We start from the raw sequence: 18,889 nt of genomic DNA on the forward strand, positions 1-18,889 counted from the left end.
GCAATTATGTGGTGTGTAATTATGTGGCACTGAGTGGTATTTGGAGTGTATGTTGCATTGAGTGCAGTGTAATTACGTAGCATATAACTCTGTGGCACTGAGTGGTATTTGGAGTGTATATTGCATTAAGTGCTGTGTAATTATGTAGCGTGTAATTATGTGGCAATGAGTGGGATTTGGAGTGTATGTTGCATTGAGTGCTGTGTAATTATGTGGAGTGTAATTATGTGGCACTGAGTGGGATTTGAAGTGTATGTTGCATTGAGTGCAGTGTAATTATGGACGTGTAATTGTGTGGCACTGAGTGGTATTTGGAGTGTATGTTCCATTGAGTGCTGTGTAATTATGTGGCGTGTAATTATGTGGCACTGAGTGGTATTGAGTGTATGTTGCATTGAGTGCTTTGTAATTATGTGGCACTGAGTGGGATTTGGAGTGTATGTTGCATTGAGCGCAGTGTAATTATGTGGCGTGTAATTCTATGGCACTGAGTGGTATTTGGAGTGTATGTTCCATTGAGTGCTGTGCAATTATGTGGCGTGTAATTATGTGGCACTGAGTGGTATTTGGAGTGTATGTTGCATTGAGTGCTTTGTAATTATGTGGCATTGAGTGGGATTTGGAGTGTATGTTGCATTGAGCGCAGTGTAATTATGTGGCGTGTAATTTTATGGCACTGAGTGGTATTTGGAGCGTATGTTGCATTGAGTGCTGTGTAATTATGTGGCGTGTAATTATGTGACACTGAGTGGTATTTGGTGTATGTTGCATTGAGTGCTGTGTAATTATGTGGCGTGTAATTATGTGGCACTGAGTGGGATTTGGAGTGTATGATGCATTGAGTGCATGGTGGGGCCAGCAGTACAGAGGCTTCTAGGCGTTGGGAACAAGGGTTTACACCAGAAAGCAATCCTAAATGGGGTTTGTCGCGCTGCAAAACAGGTGCATAAGTAAAACAAATGCACCCACCAATGCCGGAAAACAAGACTCAGCACCGTTAACAGGCGTCATCCTGTAGCCAGGCAACAAGCAGCAAGCCACGCACACCGCTCACAAAGAGCATCCTCTTCTAGACTGACACAAACAAAGTACCACGAGGAGCGCAGGCGTCCCCTGCAGCTTTCATGAATCCCATTCTCTGAGCACCACAACTGGCACTCACCGAAGGAGGGGGGCATGGATGCTGTGCAGTGGGGCACAGAGGCGCAACTAGAGCCAAATTTCGGGGGAGAGGGGGGCTACTAAAAAAAGGCAGAGTTGGAGATGCAGGGGCCCTAAGAAAGGGCGGTATGGGTGCGCTTTAAAAAATACATTGTCAATTTAAATAAGGCGAACTACAGCATTGCGTGTGCCAGAGAAGGGCTGCGCATGACACCTCAAAGCAATCACGGCACCAGCGCCATTAAACTGAAAGTGCTGCATGGGTGCCCTTTAAAAACAAGCCCGGGACTGGTGCACGCGCGGCGCGTGTGCCCGCCGCTGCATGCGAGAAATCAATTATAGTTAAATAGTAAAAGAATGCAATGTCAGGGGAGCCTCACCTCCAAGAACTGACAGCGGGAAGGTAAGCAGAATAAACGCTCGTGAAATAAAGTGCAATTCCTCAGGTTAGGTTGGAGGCACAAAAAATTGTTCATGTGAATACTTAAGTGGCATTGCGCAGGCCAATGAAGGGCTGCACATGACACCGCTATGCAATCACAACACCCGATCCATTAAACTGAAAGTGCGGCATTGGTGCTCTTAAAAAAAGAAAACTTTGTTAATGTAAATACGGTGAACCGTGCCAGTGAAGGGTTGCGCATGACACCTCTATGCAGTTGCGGCACTCACGTCCTTAAACTGTAAGCGCTGCATGGGTGCCCTTTAAAAAAAAATTGTCAATGTAAATATGGCGAACCGCAGCATTGCCTGTGCCAGAGAAGGGCTGCTCATGACACTTCAAAGCAATCACGGTACCCGCGCCGTTAAACCGAAAGTGCGGCATGGGTGCCCTTTAAAAATTACATTATCAATGTAAATACAGCGAACCGCAGCATTGCGCGTGCAGGAGAAGGGCTGCGCATGACACCTCAAATAATTCACGGCACCGGCGCCATTAAACTGAAAGTGAGGCATGGGTGCCCTTTAAAAACAAGCATAGGCTGCGCGGCCGGGCCGAAAATAAATAAAGGATCGAATATCTGCGCTGCGTGCTTCAAAGTACACAGACTTCCATACTCCTGCCACATTCTGCTGGTCCTTTCTACTCGCCACAAAAGTCTGTTTTCTTTCCAGTCCTGCCCCCATTTCATAGCAGGAGACAACCATCGCAATGACTGTCCCTTGGCAGCATGTCATGGCAAAACAGAAAGCGATCCGGCGTTTGTAGCAGTGTGTATTACGGAATGGGATGTTTAAAGCAGACTCTCTGTGTGAGCTACGTCCTTTTTGATAAGAGACTGTTACTCAGCTGAGAGACACCAGACAGAGGGGAGTAGCAGCTGTTCTGTGGGGACACATCCGGCTAGGGGACACAGCTGTTACTGAAGCCAGCTTCTAGCAACAGTCTATAAACGAAAAAATCGCTCGCGGCAAAAGTGGCGGGGGAGCGGCTTCCTTTGAAGTCTGATGGGGGGGGGCGGGGGAGCGGCTTGGTTTGAAGCCTGATGGGGGGGGCGGGGGAGCGGCTTGCTTTGAAGTCGCAGACAAATGGTGTATGGAGTGCAATGTGCGATTTGCAATGTGCGATGTGGCTGGTGATGTGCACGTGCCTGGCTCACATGAACTGTGTCTAATCCGCAGCTTGGGGAGACTTTTCGGACGCCTTACTAGAATTTCGACAAACAAGCATCGCTAAAGCAATGCTGTAGGTCGAGACCTACAAACGTGTAGTGACACCATTAGTAAGATCTGGAAGTTTTAAGGGTTTGACTTTTAACGTACTATGAATATGCTCAAATAAACTAAGGAAACTCAGCATCTATGCAAAGACGATAAAAAAAGGAGGGACTGGATATACAAGTACAGGTCGTTCCATAAAGCCAGATCTCCTGTGGGAGAGATGCTGAAGTAAAGATAATCGTAATGAGAGACTGAAAAGGATGAGTATAAGCCGGGCCGGACTGGCCATAGCAGGCACCGGCCAATTTCCCGGTGCGCCGCACGGGTGGGGGCCGGTTTTGGGCCCCTGGGGGCCGTTTTTGTTATAGGGCCGTTTTTGCAGCATAGCTGCAAAATCAGCCCTGCACCAAAATCGGCTGAAAACCAGACCCAGCAAAGAGCTCGGCGGCACCTCCAAACCCCCCCCCCAACCCCGAGTAGGGAAGGGGGGCTGGTCGAGCACTTTGCCAAGGCCAGTTGTGGTTCCCAGTCCGGCCCTGAGTATAAGTCAAAGGACGTGGCCTAATGACAGCCAAAGAAAGGAAGCTTGCTTCTGCTGTGCTATTACCACACACAATAGGTGGAATAATGACCGTTCAAGTGCTGTGTGAAATGAAGCATGTGTGTTTGAAGACCAACAATACCTTGAATAGTCAAAGGACAACTATAGGGGACTAACACATCTTGGGAAAATGAAAGGCACTGGTTATTAAACAGACAAGTCCTGTTCCATGTTTTGGACTTGGAAGAAGTGGCTGCATTAAAGGAATGTCGAAAGCTACACATAGATTTGGTGAAGATCATAAATGGTATAATCTTTAAATCAAAACACTGCTGTACAAAACTCACTGAAGGCCAAAGACAAAAATAAATGCCATAATAAAAGGTATCATTTGAAGGTCAAAAACTGTGCAGTATGAAACTCACTGAAGACCAAAGAATAAAACTATATAATCGCAAAACCATAGACAAACAGCTTTGAAATTTTCATAATTCAGCAAACGATTACCATGAGTGATGCACTGAGTCAGATTCTCAGTTATCATTGCTCATAGTAACCGCCTTGCCTTCATGTGGGTCAACAAACCGCCTTTAAAAACAGGGAATCAAATTCAGTCCTCTTTGGGTTGTTCTCCTCCACAAACTGGGGCGGATGAGCTTAACTAGAGCGTGGCATGAGCAAATAGAGGGAAGGTAGAAATGTTAGAAACAGAGAGGACATAAATTAAGGCTGCTGACTTGAGCAGTGAGAAATTCTAACAACTACACTAACATCACACAATGGCAACCCAACAGCACTGTGTCCTATGAAGCCTATCATTTTCAAATTATGCAATAAATACTCTTCAATATTCAAATTGTACTAAAATGTTTTAAAACACTTGGAGCCATATGTAGGTAGCTTAATACCGGTCGGTAACGGAAAATCGGTAAATTTCCCGTTGCCGACCGGTATTTCGCTTTTTCTAATGTAGGTGGCTGGATTTAAGGATTCAGTAATTTACTGATTCTGTAATTTAAGGAATCAGTAAATTACTGAATCCTTAAAATACCGAATCGGTAAATTACAGAATCCTTAAATCCTATGTAGGGAGCACTCAAGTGAGTGCATTTTTGATTTAAGGATTCGTTATTTACCACCAACTACAAGTTGGTAGTAAATATTGAATACCTAAAAGCAATTTTGTGCTTTTTTAAAAGTGCCATGTGGCAGACATACATGCCCTTCGGGCATGTATGTGCGCCACATGTGCACACATGCACGATTCAGGGGTGCAACAGGGTGTCAATGTGACACCCTGCCACCATTGAATATGCTCCCCCATTACCGATTCGGTATTTACCGAATCGGTAATAGTGAATGGCTTCCCATTCAATCCTATGGCCCTCACCGAATCGGTAATAACGAATATTACCAAATCAGTAAAAATTACTGATTATTTACCTACATACTATTTACTGATTCTTAAATTCCGAATCGGTAAGATTCGGTATTTAGGAATCGGTAATTAAAAATTACCTACATCTGGCCCTTGATAACCTTTTCAGATTTATCTGACCATTAATTAGTATGTGTGAATTACACTTTCTAAACTTCATCTCCAAGGGTGCTAAATTCCATCCAGATTACTTTACTCCTCAGCCTAGCAGCAGGGAATTGAAAATTCAAAGTCTAACGAAAAGAAATACAGAGGCATACATTAGGTCTCTATGTAAAGGCCATCTACTGTGCCAGAAAACCACGGAAGCTAATTGCAGTAGAGTGGCATTAACATGGAAGATATTGGCAGGAGTAATTTGGAGGGTTAACCTTTTCAGAATCAGGCTTATAGTCTGAATGAATTACATACTGTAGTTAGAACGCCTCCAATAATTTCATCCAAACTAAAATAAAAGTCTCTTTCATTTGAAGTCAGAGTTATTATTCAAGGATAATGTTCCATTCCATCTTCCTTAGTGATGTCTATGCATTCATCTTAGAGGTCCAAGACCTCTAAGATGTGGCTTAAGAACCAACTCATAGAACAAACAATATTGTCTGATTAAGAGTAGAAGAGGAGACTCATAAACTAAATCTGACTTTTCAAAGCAAGACCTATGTGCATCCTTATGTGTGAAGCTATCACAGAAATTGTGTAAACAACTTTTTTTTCCTGTTACTTAAACTTAGTAGCTCACCATAATAAAACAATTTGCATCAAGGGCTGAAGCACCTCTGTGCATCAACAAATGAAAGGTAAATTACAAAGTCAACTAAAACTCAAGGAATCCAGAACCTACAGGAAAATGCCTTATCAAATACCACACACTGCAGTGAGATATTTATTTCTGCATGAACCTAATGGTCATTTTTATTCTACTACCATCAAAATAATGCGTTTTCTTTTTATATTTTTTCACTGTAGATTCCACACCAAGAGTGAATCTATTTAAGGGAGGTTCTGACTGGCATGGTCTTCTTGTAGGGGTCAAATGTTTCCCCAAATCAATCCAAATTTGAAGCCCATTAGACGGTAGATATGTAGTGAAATCTCAGATTCACTCTACATTGATTGTAGTGACTAGAGTTCTTTTAACACCTTGGGTGCTCATGACGAGCTCAGCTCGTCATGATGCGCAGTGGCGCTGTGCTTATGACGAGCTCAGCTCGTCATGAACGCCGTGGAACGCCCACGCTGGAATAATTCCCCTGCTGTGCTGAGCGTTCCAAGGAAACGGGCGTCACCGTCCTGCGTAACGAGCTGAGCTCGTCGCAAGCACAGCGGCGCCGCGCGCGGCCCTCCTCTCCCCAGCACCGCGGGGGAATTAGCCCCGTGACGAAGGGGTTAATGATTGGGCGGATTCAAGAATTAGACATGTAATCTTTAGGTTAGCACATACTGAGAATTAACATAGTCATGTTCTCACATTAACAAATGATCCTTGGTTGGCTGTTTATCAGTACATGGAGGAGGCACTTCTATCTTGTTCTATCACAGAAAACATGTCGTTTTTTCCTTTTCCTCAGATTCTGATTAACAGTGAGAACAGCTAGCGGTTGGGACCCCTTTAACAGGGATGTAGGACTAATGCAAACAGATGCAATGAATTAGAACACTTAAGAATGACAAAACACACACCAAAGCAATGAAGAAAATATGAAACAACAAAAGGAAAGCTTTATCCTGCTACAGCAAGAGGCCTTTTGGCATGGAGATATGCATAAGCAAACTAACTCAGCGGGCAAAGGATTAGATGGAGGAAGAGGGGTATTACAAGGTAATTTAAATGCTCAAGTGAGACCGCAGCATCCCACTGCAGCTGATGGACCCCTGTGAGAGAAATAGTTGGGTGCTGAAGATGAAACGCAGAAGCAGTGGTGGGGCGGCATTAAGAACAGAGGCATCTCTGAATCGCTGTGTATCTGCTCCTGCTGGGCTTCCAGTGGTTCCAACGCTTGAGGCGCTTGTCTGGATTAAAGGTATTACACTAAGCCAAATTATTTTACATCCGAGACGTTTTAATTTTATTTGAAGTGTAACAGCCTGAGTACCCAGGAGCGGGCTGAGATTTGGCTTTCGTGCTGCTATTTTTAATTTCATTTGTAAAAGCCTTACAAGGATTATGGATGTCTGGTTCGGTTTTATCACCACCAATGCACTGTAGGTAGGTTTTTAGCTCTAGGAAATATAATGAAAAATAACAGTCAAATGGCAAGCAGTTGATGGTATTCAGTTTCCTTTAATTTAATGACTTTAAGAGCCTGGACACGCCTACAGGTACCACCTGGCCATCGCTCACAACCCGAATATTAGATCACTACTGGAGTCGGCAATAGTTACCCTACAACAGTGTGTCTTCCTGTTGCTTTCCTTAATGGATAATGATCCTGAGGTAATGAACAGCCCTATGTATTTCAAAATAGGTCATCATGTCTGGTTGAACAATGTATTGAATATACAGACTACAAAACAAATGTCATTATCTCTGTGACTCTACTAAAGTTGACAACACTGTCATATAGACCATGAAGCCTACAACAGTGTCTCCCTGGACAAACCAGCTTTGAGAAGGGTATGTTTGGTTACTGTAAACAATGGATCACAAATCAAGTATTGACATTTTGCTATCCTAGCCTAGAACACAGGCTATCTTCAACTCCATCAAAGAATCATGCAGCCGAGCATAAGGGACCTGCAAGAGACAATGGCCCTCTTAACAAACTCAGAGGATTTAGGTACTCGCCATTTCACTATGAGATAAATGCAATTCTGCTCCTTGCAGTTGTACCCTGTATCGAAATTACCGACAGATTCACAGTTTCAAATTTGAGAATAAACCACTGAATCGGAATTTAGGTAACAGATTACAGCACATTTTCCTCTTTCTGGGTTTTCTCGCAATTCAAATTTGGCCAGTTGTTACCTATTCAGGGAAAAACGCTAATGGGTGCACGGCCTTTGGGTGGGACCAGGGTATGCTTGAGACATTTTTTTTCTGCAAGGGAAGTCTCTATGTTCCACAGGGATCTTTGTGTGTCTAAAGTTGGATGCTGATACTACAAATGATTCTCAGTGCCTAATATCAGGAAGACACCAAACTTATGACTCCTCCCTTAGGCAGTGCGGAAAAGCCAACCACGTTGAAGTTAAATTGTGAAGCAGCATTATGCTTGAGGCAAAAGCACATACCCAAAAAAACAAATATTTGTATTAGCTGAGCTTCAATTAATATGTGGGACCTGTCCCAGGCAGTGTCTCTGTTTTCCAATTTCATAGGTTCATAACTTTGGTCAAGGTAGGATTTTACTACCTCTGTGCTTAGTGGCTACTCTTGTAACCTCAGAACTCAGAAGCGCTGGTGCACAAGTAGGGGTAAACTGAAGATGTGTATGCACCACTTGAACTGATGAGATGGGTTTCAGCTAGCGTGCAAGCTGCTAGAAGGCCAGAGTCTATCTCACTCAAAGAACATTTAACATCAGACTAATCATCACTAGCCACCAATACGTTTTCAGCCACTGTCCAAGTCGAGTATCACTGCTAGTTATGAATATGGGTCTCATTATCCACATTGTAGGTAGGAAACAAAGCCTTCAGTTTCTTGGGCAGCTGCAGCAGCTGTAGCCTCTGTATCCCATGCTGGAGTGAGCAGAAACACCTCATAGAAGACAATGCAGCGATTCCCCTCTTGCAACTCGGATACATCTTTGAGCCTGCAGAGGTTCCAGGGTTAGATCAAGATTCGCCTTTCTTCTAATGCTCTATTGTTAAAGTATATTTTAATATTCACAATTTCATTGTGCATATTGTTAAGTATATCAATGGCCACTTTGGAGTGATGGAGACTTTACAGATAACAATGATCAGTAATCTCAAATAAAATCCAGCCTCCTGCACACAATTTGGATTACAAATTGATTTATTTCCCTGAAGGACACAGAGGGCTAAAATCTGTGAACTGTAGCACTTGAGGTGCAGTGGCTTCCAATAAAACCCTACTGTGGTATTCTTTAAGTAATCACACGTTAATAATCATCTTGAGCAAGTTTAAGACTTCCTACTAGAGAGTACTTTTAGCACCAAAGACTGCATGCCAAATGTACATGCAGAAACATACTTTATAAGAGCATAAGGAAGAGCAATTTTTTAAAATGCTTCAGTAGAGCAGAAGGGAATACTAAATATATGAAAAGTGTTCTGTGTGGAAGTGTTTTCATTTTTCTAACTACTTTCTACTGAAAACAAAACTGTTTCTCACAGAGTCTGTGTCCTGGTGCATTGTTTGTTTCTGGGGAGGTATGCGCCTCACCTCGAAACCCAATGTCCTTCTTCGAACAAATAAAAACGCAATTTTCTGAGCCGAACACTAGATTGGAGGAGTGTTCATAGAATGCAATCTATAGCAGCACATGACACGAACGTACAGTCACATACATTATACACACACACATAGATATAAAGAACACTCAAATTGACCACGCTCTGGCCTTCCGATAAGTGGAAATGGGTTAAATAGCATCATGCCAACTTAGATGTGCAGGCACAGTATGAATTACATTAATACCTGGAAACCAGACAGGGTGAGTATGATCAAAATACAGGCATGAGTGTGGCTGCTACACTGCAATACGGGTGTACTATGTCCATAGATATCCTGCAGTTGTTATGAGCAGTGTAAAAGTTTAATATAATATGCATGGTACATGAGATGGCGTAATCTGTTTTCCCTACTCTGTTGTAGGAACTAAACGTCATTAACTGCATGTAGAATAAACCTTTACAAGGAATTTATATTCGTTTAGTATAATTAATTTTCCCCTTTTTGTTCTCATTGGATATTGATGTTGTCCTAACCGATTTGCACTATCTAGCGTATGTATGTATGTCATTAATATGTTGAAAAAAATTAAAACAAAATACAGTAAAAAAGTGATTGGTAGAGATGCACTTGCAAAAATAAAGTCAATGCTTCTGCAATGTTTTGTTGCAGTTTGCTTGTTGTGGGGAGGATATACTTGCCTGCTAAACACCGTCACCTGCTGCCATGTTTTCTGGCTAACATAGGCCTAGTCAAGAGAATGTGGGCAGGGAGAATGTGTTGCTTCCTTTTAACTGGAACAAGAATCTCAGGACAAAAGTAAAGTTCAGAGTTTAATTCCCACCGCTGTCCTCCACTTCCAGGGTATGTTCCCCAACAAATCAAAAAGCGCCATTGGGAATCGTTCTCCTAACAAAAATGGAACATTGTAAGGAAATAACACATGCACAGTACACATCTACCACAAAACAAAGCAGGGCATAATAATCCTTAATTTACACGTCTTTTGACAAGCACTTACTGGAGAGAAAATGCTGGGAGGCGGGTCCAAAGTCACGGTGTGCTTCTTTCAGCTGCTTAAGACGGTCTTGCACAGCTCCCTACACAGGCACACACATCAGAAAAGGAAAACAGTTAATATGGCGACAGTGGAGAGAGTGGACAAGATGCAGGCGTTATCCATGACCTGTCTTATCGTCTAGAGAGGGAGAGGTAAAAAGTTAAGGAAGAAAATTGACAGGCAGCTGTCAGAATGACCACAAAAGGCCTCCCTTAGCCACCCAAGATATGACTAGCCCAGTGCTAGGGTCATACAAGCACACTATTTAAAAAAGAGGCAATTTTCTAGGCATTATCAGGTCTCATTTAATTGCTAGGCAGTCTTAACTGTTGATACCAGTGACTGGCTAATCAGACGTCAATGCAGTTATTCCACGTACCACAAAAAGAAGTACTCAAAAATATTTTCATTTTCAATTCTGTCGAGCAGCAACACGACTTATAAGTCACAAACCCTTTCTCATCCTTGGCCGAGACTGGAAAACATAGGCCACTGTCCCACTAATATTTCCACCAGCGACAGACGCACAGCACAGTAGCCCTTCTCGACTACACATACTCCATCACAATTGTATTTCATATACCTGTAGAATTATGTTTGAAGGGAACACTCTGAGGTGTCCAAAAGAGTGACTTATCTCTACACCTATCTCTTTCATAAATTTCACTGCACAACACGTGAAACCAATTTCTTAATGCAGACTGCACTGCGCCTAATTGGTTTCTACCTTTTACCCTCATTGTCCCGGTTTGGAGTTTGGTTCGACTCCTGTTTATTTAGCTTGTACCTCACCCTCAACATTTCATCAAGATTTGGGGGGTGACATTTCTGTTTATACTAGTTACCTACAACGTTATGCTTTCTTGAGTTAGTTCTTCACAAATTGGAATTCAAAGCAGGCTGTGGATACCTTGCTAGCTTCTCAACATTTCTTGATTGCTTAAGCGAGATGAGCCACTCATCCATAAGATAACTGTCCAGTGGGGACAAATGTAATTTGCTCAACATTTTAAAATCCTGTGTTTACAGTGTCAAATTAAATTGTTTGCTTGGCTGATAAAAAACAGTAAAAAACGTTTTTAATGTTACTTAATCGCACAGCTAAAAAGACAGGGCCCGCTGCAGCATTACTGACACCACGCGCCACTCGCCCCATTCCTGCCGCTCCAGTACCCACTGTGCGGAAACACTGGTCTAGAGAAGTCAATATCAGCTGTTAAGGTACAATAGTTTTCTGGTGACAAAAGATGCCAATTGCAATCCCATTGCTTTTCTTGCTATCTAAAGGTCAGTGGAGCACCCTCTGAGTGCATCGATCTCACAGCAGCCTTTTCTCTGCAAGACGTCACGTGACCACATTGGAAGCGGCTCTCTGCTCGGTGGCGCGCCAGACAGATAGATCTTAATTTCACAAAGCACCAATGCATGAAGCAGGGCTTCCAGTTCAGGCTCTAAAAAGGGAATGACGACCCAGACCAGCAAAATACATTTTTTAGAGCGTAGTAAGAAGACAAGATAACCTAACAGTCTTACAAATACAACTGACTCCAGGGTAAAAGGCTGGAGCTAAATCACACATCCATGTGCCATTTCAGTCAAAGGATGTGTGAAAAACAGCCATTACATTATCACTTCAATCTGTGACATAATGCACTTAAAGGCTTCCTGGCCAGGAAACCCGCCAGGGAATGGATAGTGTCAAAGTAACAGATGCATCCTGGATGCAGTTAATTAATATTTTATTGTCTCCGGCATTCATTCTATGAATTCAGTGTTAAGCTGCCACAGCTGATAAGTGCCCCCACACTATAAAAAAATGTAGTTGGTATTTTTGATGCGAGCTGTCTTAAGTTACAGGAGAGCAGAAATCAAAGCACCGTTTCACTAAATATTTAATTATTTTGTATGGTGCTAGCTTATTGCTTTTTGACCACTTAGAAGCACTTTAAAATGGCATATTGTGGACCAGTACTGGCCTCCTACCGCAGGTAGGTGACGCTAGAGCATCAGTTTGGGGGACCCTTGCATCAATCTTTGGGTGACAGCTCATTTAGCAAAGTGTAGGCATAGGAGCGGCCCTACACCTTGAAAAGTGGAAGGTCCTGAAATTAACTTGCTTGAGGTAAAGACCTCTTTTAAGAGATTCGCCTTCAGGTCTCTTTGGAAGCATAGTAAACTTAGGGATATGGTGCAGAATATCACTGTCAGAATATCATCTGTAATAAATGTTGCATCCAAAATGTCTTTTACAAAAACATCCCCCCACATACCAATAGAAAATCTGCATCCCGTAGGATATTTTTGTAAATTATATTTAGGACACAATATTTGTGTCATACAATATTTCTGTAGAAAGTATGCTAACAGGCAACCCAAACGAGTCCAATTTTTCAGGTGAAGATTCAAGTCTTTCCAGAGTATGGTATTTAGTAATCAGATTGTTGGGCCTACATGTTTCTACTGATTTAATCTGGTTTGGGGGATCGGATCCACATTGCTCGATCAACAGTTGGGGCAAGATGTTTAACTTCCGAAGCTGAACTGGGCTATTTCCCCAAATGCTATGAGAACAGAGCAGAGAGCCAACGAGAGCTAATATAGCTAATTCACAGCCCAGGGATTGTGCCTCGACTGATTTAGATCCAGATAGGACCTAGCTACTTCAATTTGCATACTTTCTTTGGGGTCGTGGTGTTGATTACATTGCAGTAACCCGGCCAGGTATGTTTGATGGTGTGGCTTGTCTACCACAATGCACGGATCCTTCTCGGCATCACTAAAACAAAATAGCTGGATTTCGACACACATTTCTGTGATCAAATCAGCCGGCCTCGAGTATTCTCACATTTCTTTAGTTTTAAGATCATGAACAGAGAAAATATTCTTTTGGTCAGACGTCTAAAACTCAGCCTTGCAAAGAAAGGGTATTTTCTACGATATTGCACACTATTTCTGTCCACCAGATATTAAATTCATAAGATGCTGCTTTTTTTAGTTTATTCAAGTTTACCTCAAAATAATGTTATTCTTTGGATCTATCGTAATTACCCTCTTTGCCTTTTAAGTTATGTGGATTAGGCTACTTAGCACTCTTATTTAACACATCACTCGGATTTCCATCTCCCTTAAGGCATCTGTGACGTTCCTTTTAGGATTACAATTCATTTATAAATGTGATTTTGACTCGTTCTGGTGTCAGCTGCGAGGTAATCATACAAATGTTAGCAGTCAGGCCACAAGGTTCATTTATGATACATGGGTGGAGGGGTGACATGCAATATGATCTACTCTTTTTCAATTTCTTCTTTTCCGGAATTATGAGGATGGCGTATCTTTTGGTCTCCATAATAATTTGTGTTAACATAAGTTCAATAGCACAGACATCACTTCAAGGGCAGTGGGGCACTTCATAACAAACTGAAGGAACTCTAATAACATTCGAGAATAGACAGCACATGTAAGCCTGTGCAGGTTGAATCAACGAGCTTAATGATGTTTGTAAGCTTTCTCAGAATATCGGTGCTATTACTAATGTATTTGTTCTTTAAAGAGTCACCACTTCTTCTACCTTATCAAAAAAACACACAACTTTCCACCAACCGACCAGACACCTAAGATCCAGCCCCCTCTTTCAAGCACACACCTCTGTATCTGCTGAAGCAACAGTGGAGGATGCTCCTTCTCACACCTGGAGGCCAAAGCTTCGAACAACCTTCCCCTGCTCCTCAGGATCGCTCCAGCAATTTAAGAAAGAACTCAAGACCTGGCCGTTCGAATGAACCAATGACCATGAAGTAGTAAGCAACCACATCACCTATCGTCCATCACCTGTGAAGTAGTGTGGCTCACTGGTTAGAGGCGGCAGACCCGAGAGCAGAGGACGGCCCGGGACCAGGGTTCGATTCCCGGCGCGGCAGGTTTCTGGACCAGGGTCAGCGGACTCGATAATTCTCTCGCCTCGGTGCCCACTCTGATCAGCGATCACACTCGGCAACTCTGGGCATTAGCTTGCCTCATCTTCACTAACGGCCCCACCAGACCGCCGGGGATGCCTGGTCCCACCCTGGAGATACCCATTAAGGGACCATCTCTCAGGGAAGCCAGGAAGGGTTGCGCAGCGGTCGAAGCGCCTTGGGACCCTACGGGTAAGTAGTGCGCTATATAAATGCCTATACATTTACATTTACATACATTTACATTTACATTGCTCTTTATAAATCCTAGATTGATCGATCACAACTTGAAAGTGAAAATAGCTCTTACAACTTTATGATTGTAAGCACGACAGGCAGTGTTAGACCTGTCAGCCTTAGGGTGGTCTTCCCCTAAACATTTTGCCTTCACCCATCCTATATTTGCTGATTTGGTTTTGCTGGCCTTAGGACTCTGTGCACTTTACCACTGCTAACCAGTGTTAAACTGTATGTGCTCACTCCCTGAAATGTGGTTTCTACCCAGTTGGCACTTTTGATCTACTTGTAAGTCTTTAGTAAAGTGGTACTAAATGTGCCTTGGCCTGTATATTAAATGCTACTAGTGTACCTGCAGCACTGATTGTGCCACCCACTTACGTAGCCCTTTAAACATGTCTCAGGTCTGCCACTGCATCCAGTTCTTAACTGCAATATCGACCTGGCAAATTATACTTTATGCCAGGCCCAACCCTGACTTTTTACTACATGCAAGTAAACCCTAGGGTAGGCCCTAGACAGCCCAGAGGGCAGGGTGTAGTGTATTTAAAATGCTTTTTAGTTGTATACATCCAGATAGTGAAAAACTCCTACATTCGTTTTTCACTATTGCAAGTGCTGCCTCTCCCATAGGATAACATTGTAGTTACCTTATTATATTTAATACACTGTCATTTCCTAATGGGAACAGGTATTTGTTCTTGGTTGGTTCTTTGGAATTTAATGAAACATCCTCTCTTATGGTGAAGTCCGATTTTAAATGACAATTTTGAAAATGCCACTTTCAGAAACTTGTGTCTCTGAAACAACAAGGGCACCCATATGAGTCAGCATAGGACCTCGGGAAACGTATTTTCAAAACAACAGTAGTCCCATGCAAAAAGAATTACAGGAAATCAATGAATATAGACACAATGGAGACTATATTGAGTAGTTTGACTTGTCCAGCCGGACAGAGGTCAAGAATCTTTACTATACACTTAATGAGTTAAAATACCTTCCATTCTTTAGAGTAGGACACAGGCCTGTGCCCTCACTCTTTCAAATTGGCAAGGTGAAGAAGTAGTAAGTGGACAGAGAAAAGTATTTAGGCAGAAGTGAGCGATTTCTGTAAATACACCAATGACAGAAATTCAATTTACACCATTTTAAACATAGCACATTCGGTATACATTTAATTATATGGTGTTTCAACAAGTCGACGGCGTTTCGATCCCATTTGCATAATCTGAGGGATCATCATCAGGACAAAAAATTATGCCTGAACAGTATGAGCCACAATAGCCTGATTTACAAGAATTGGACGGTCAAGCAAGGTAAAGGGAAGGCAAGGCTTCAGGACATCAGACACAATGGTAAGATGCTTTACATTTGCCAGGGTTAAAGAGGGGTAGTATCGCATCGATTGGCGGACAATCGGAACGTCAACCCGTGTAGAGTGGTGAAGACACGGAGTGAGCCCTCAATGGGGAACAGATTACGCGCCAATAATCAAAATGGTCGCGTTTACACGAGCCGGCAGATAGGGCTCCGTGTGCGGGGTCACACACGGAGCTCTACACGGGTTGACGTTCCGATTGTCCGCCAATTGATGGCACTTGGTGCTACATTGTTTTTTGTCTTTCTCATGGCCCTTTTAATTACGAGAATAGACAGCCCAGAGCGGCCCAGCCTGGAATTTTTGATCCAGGTCCCACAAAAAACATCAACAGGCATGACCTCAACATATTGAATGGCTGAGCATGGAGCATCTCAACATTTGTTTGGTGTGAGTGAAACCTGCTATAAATTATTTTGGTATTAATTTTTGAGGTTTATATAGCACTAGCTAGACCCGAGGGTATCAGAGAGCTTTACAGGTTATGTGATTAAGTTTACAACAGGTATATGGGGAGATTCATATGAGTCAAAGTTAACCCCTTCGCCGGAGGGCTAATTCCACCGCGGCGCGGGGGGAGGGGGGCTGCGCCCGGCGCCGCGGTGCTGATGATGAGCCCAGGCACGTGTGCTGGTGACGAGCTTGGGCTCGTCATGAGCCCGCCCGCACAATGGAAAGCTCAGCCCAGCGGGGGAATTATCCCCTCGTGTGAGCGTTCCACGGCTCATGACGAGCCCAGGCTCGTCACCAGCACACGAGCACCGTGCTGCATGATGAGCCTGGGCTCGTCATCAGCACTGAAGTGGTTAAAGAACAATCCATCATTAACTGGTTACAAAAACACAAACGTATATCGAAAGGGCACATTGGGGAATGGCATTGGAGACAGAATAGGTGACTGAATCAGTCATGTGACCGTCTTGGTGGTCAAGCTTACCTGTTCTGGATCCTCAGAATCCCAAGAATTATGCCTACTAAATATTTATACAGAAGATCATTTAATCTCCATAATATGACTTGGTTCAGGACTCTATAACACTAAGGCACAAACGTTTTACAAAAGATGATGGATCATGCTCAAAGATGTGCTTAATTTGTGCTAGTGTTGGCTGGTGCTTAATTAACACCAGAACTTACATATGACAGTCCACCACATGGTGGTGCAGTCTATTGTTTAACAGAAAACATCAGTTTAATTATTGAATGTACACCTAAAAATAATTCTACAGCGTCCTGGCCATTCTTGCTACTTTGGATGGTCTGAAATTGTCCTAACTATCACATTTATTGGAGCGTGACATTTAGTAGGGAGTGATTATGCGGTCATGTGACAGTGATGGTAGGTCCGGTCGATAGTGCAACCCACAGTGACCTCGTGAGCAATACCTTGGACCCTTGCACTTATTTATTTACAAATTGAGCCCTGCTCTTACAAGCAAGACTGTAAATGAAAGAAGAAAAACACAGAGCCTGTTGCATGATTATCAAAATGTCGTTTCTAATTTCCTCTGTCTTGAAACAGATTAAATATAGATTAGTCTAGAGACAAAGGGGATACAGAATGTTCCTCCTTTTGCACACGAGGGAAGAGGAAATAATATTGGTGAGGCTGTTGTCCTGAATTAGAGGAAATGGGATGACATTGATGGTCTCTATTGCAAGAACACAGTCTAGACTTTTTCAGAGTCACCTTGCAGACTGCATCTATACACAATCTTTAATGACTATATAAATGACTTAAAATGAATAACATAACTGTATGTGTGTGCATGTGCAGAGGTTGGGTTGTGATCTGTCACAGATGTTTGCGATGTTAGAGAGAAAAACCACTCGGTGATTTTGAATGAATAATGCAACTTTTGAAATCTCGTCTGTCTTCATCCTCTCATCACAAGTTTGCAAGAAAATATTGAAAATCTACCTAGAAATTAAGACCGCTTATATGGAGGTAATTTCCACTTTCAATATTTGCCAACAATTAATATTACAGGAGATAAAAATGCATACTTTCTTCTGGACCTTACACCTCTGAGTTATCAATTCGCATTTTCCACAGACCTGAAGAGGTCAGCAGTCATGAACTGAGGTCTAGGCTGTGGCAGCACAACCGAGAGTTCAGGGATAAGTAGGATTTAGGCCAACCTCTTGCACAGAGACTATTCCGTAAGGATTCCTGCTGTACATGGGGCTCACTAAAGTAATTTCCACAGGACAGCAGCCGTTCCAAACTCAAGCTGTGCTCCTTTAACATAAGTAACCCCACAACTTTATCAGTTAAATCACATGGGTAAAGCAGAGTCTGGTGGCTTAGTGGACTGATGCATCCACTGCAGGGACCTGTGTTCGACCTCATAGTCACAGGTTCAAATACCGGCGGGTCCACTTAGCCCCTCATCCTCTCTGTGGTCGATAAAATGAGTACCATTGAGTTGAGTAACAATAAACATCTGTTATTCAGCGCCAAGATGCTCCGATGGGGGTGAACGTGCGCTTTACAAATACACGTTATGTTACACTTTGAAAGGAAAATTATCACCAAGAAATATTTATATTTTATCCAAATTTATACTGGTAATTTATATATTGATGTGTAGCCAGGCTGCTGGCTTGGGACCTGGGTTCTCGTCCTGACACGTATCTGTAATGTATGTGCTTCTACGAAAATCACCAAATCTCCATGTGCCTAAAATTGTAAATACATGAAATGTGATGTCACTGTGAAATATAAATGCGTAAATCCCCAGCTGATGTGCATGGCACCATTTCTATCCCACTAGATACGTACTATATAAATGCCAATACAAACATCAGATATGCAGTTAGAACCAATGAAAGGTGCATTTCTTCTCCTGAGCTGCACTTCACTGCCTGATACAAACTTCGGATGGGTAGGCCCTTTTCTGTGGTTCCTGCGTATGCTCTTGTGTTTTAACAATTTGGGTCAGATTCTGAAAATAATTAGGAAATGTGCTCAAGTAGAGTTATCCATAAATACTGAATGCCTTACTAACTTTTTTGGAGCTCTCAAAGAATTGCAAAATTCCAGAAGCACTCATAACAGGTAAATATTTTGTGCATACAATCATTTCCTCAAAAGCA

At 42.7% G+C, this 18,889-nt stretch overlaps 1 protein-coding gene across 4 annotated transcripts in view; it reads right to left on the bottom strand.

The window, feature by feature from the left end:
* UTRN (utrophin) overlaps positions 1-18,889 on the bottom strand; it is a 1,497,630-nt gene that overhangs the window by 368,430 nt on the left and 1,110,311 nt on the right. For all 4 annotated transcript variants that reach the window (XM_086927281.1, XM_086927282.1, XM_086927283.1 and 1 more), the window contains one exon: positions 10,184-10,262. In XM_086927281.1, coding sequence (XP_086783407.1) covers positions 10,184-10,262 — 79 coding nt within the window. The remainder of the gene's footprint in view (positions 1-10,183; positions 10,263-18,889) is intronic.

The sequence above is a fragment of the Lissotriton vulgaris genome, chromosome 6, assembly GCF_964263255.1.
Source record: "Lissotriton vulgaris chromosome 6, aLisVul1.2, whole genome shotgun sequence".
Taxonomy (NCBI): Eukaryota; Metazoa; Chordata; class Amphibia; order Caudata; family Salamandridae; genus Lissotriton; species Lissotriton vulgaris.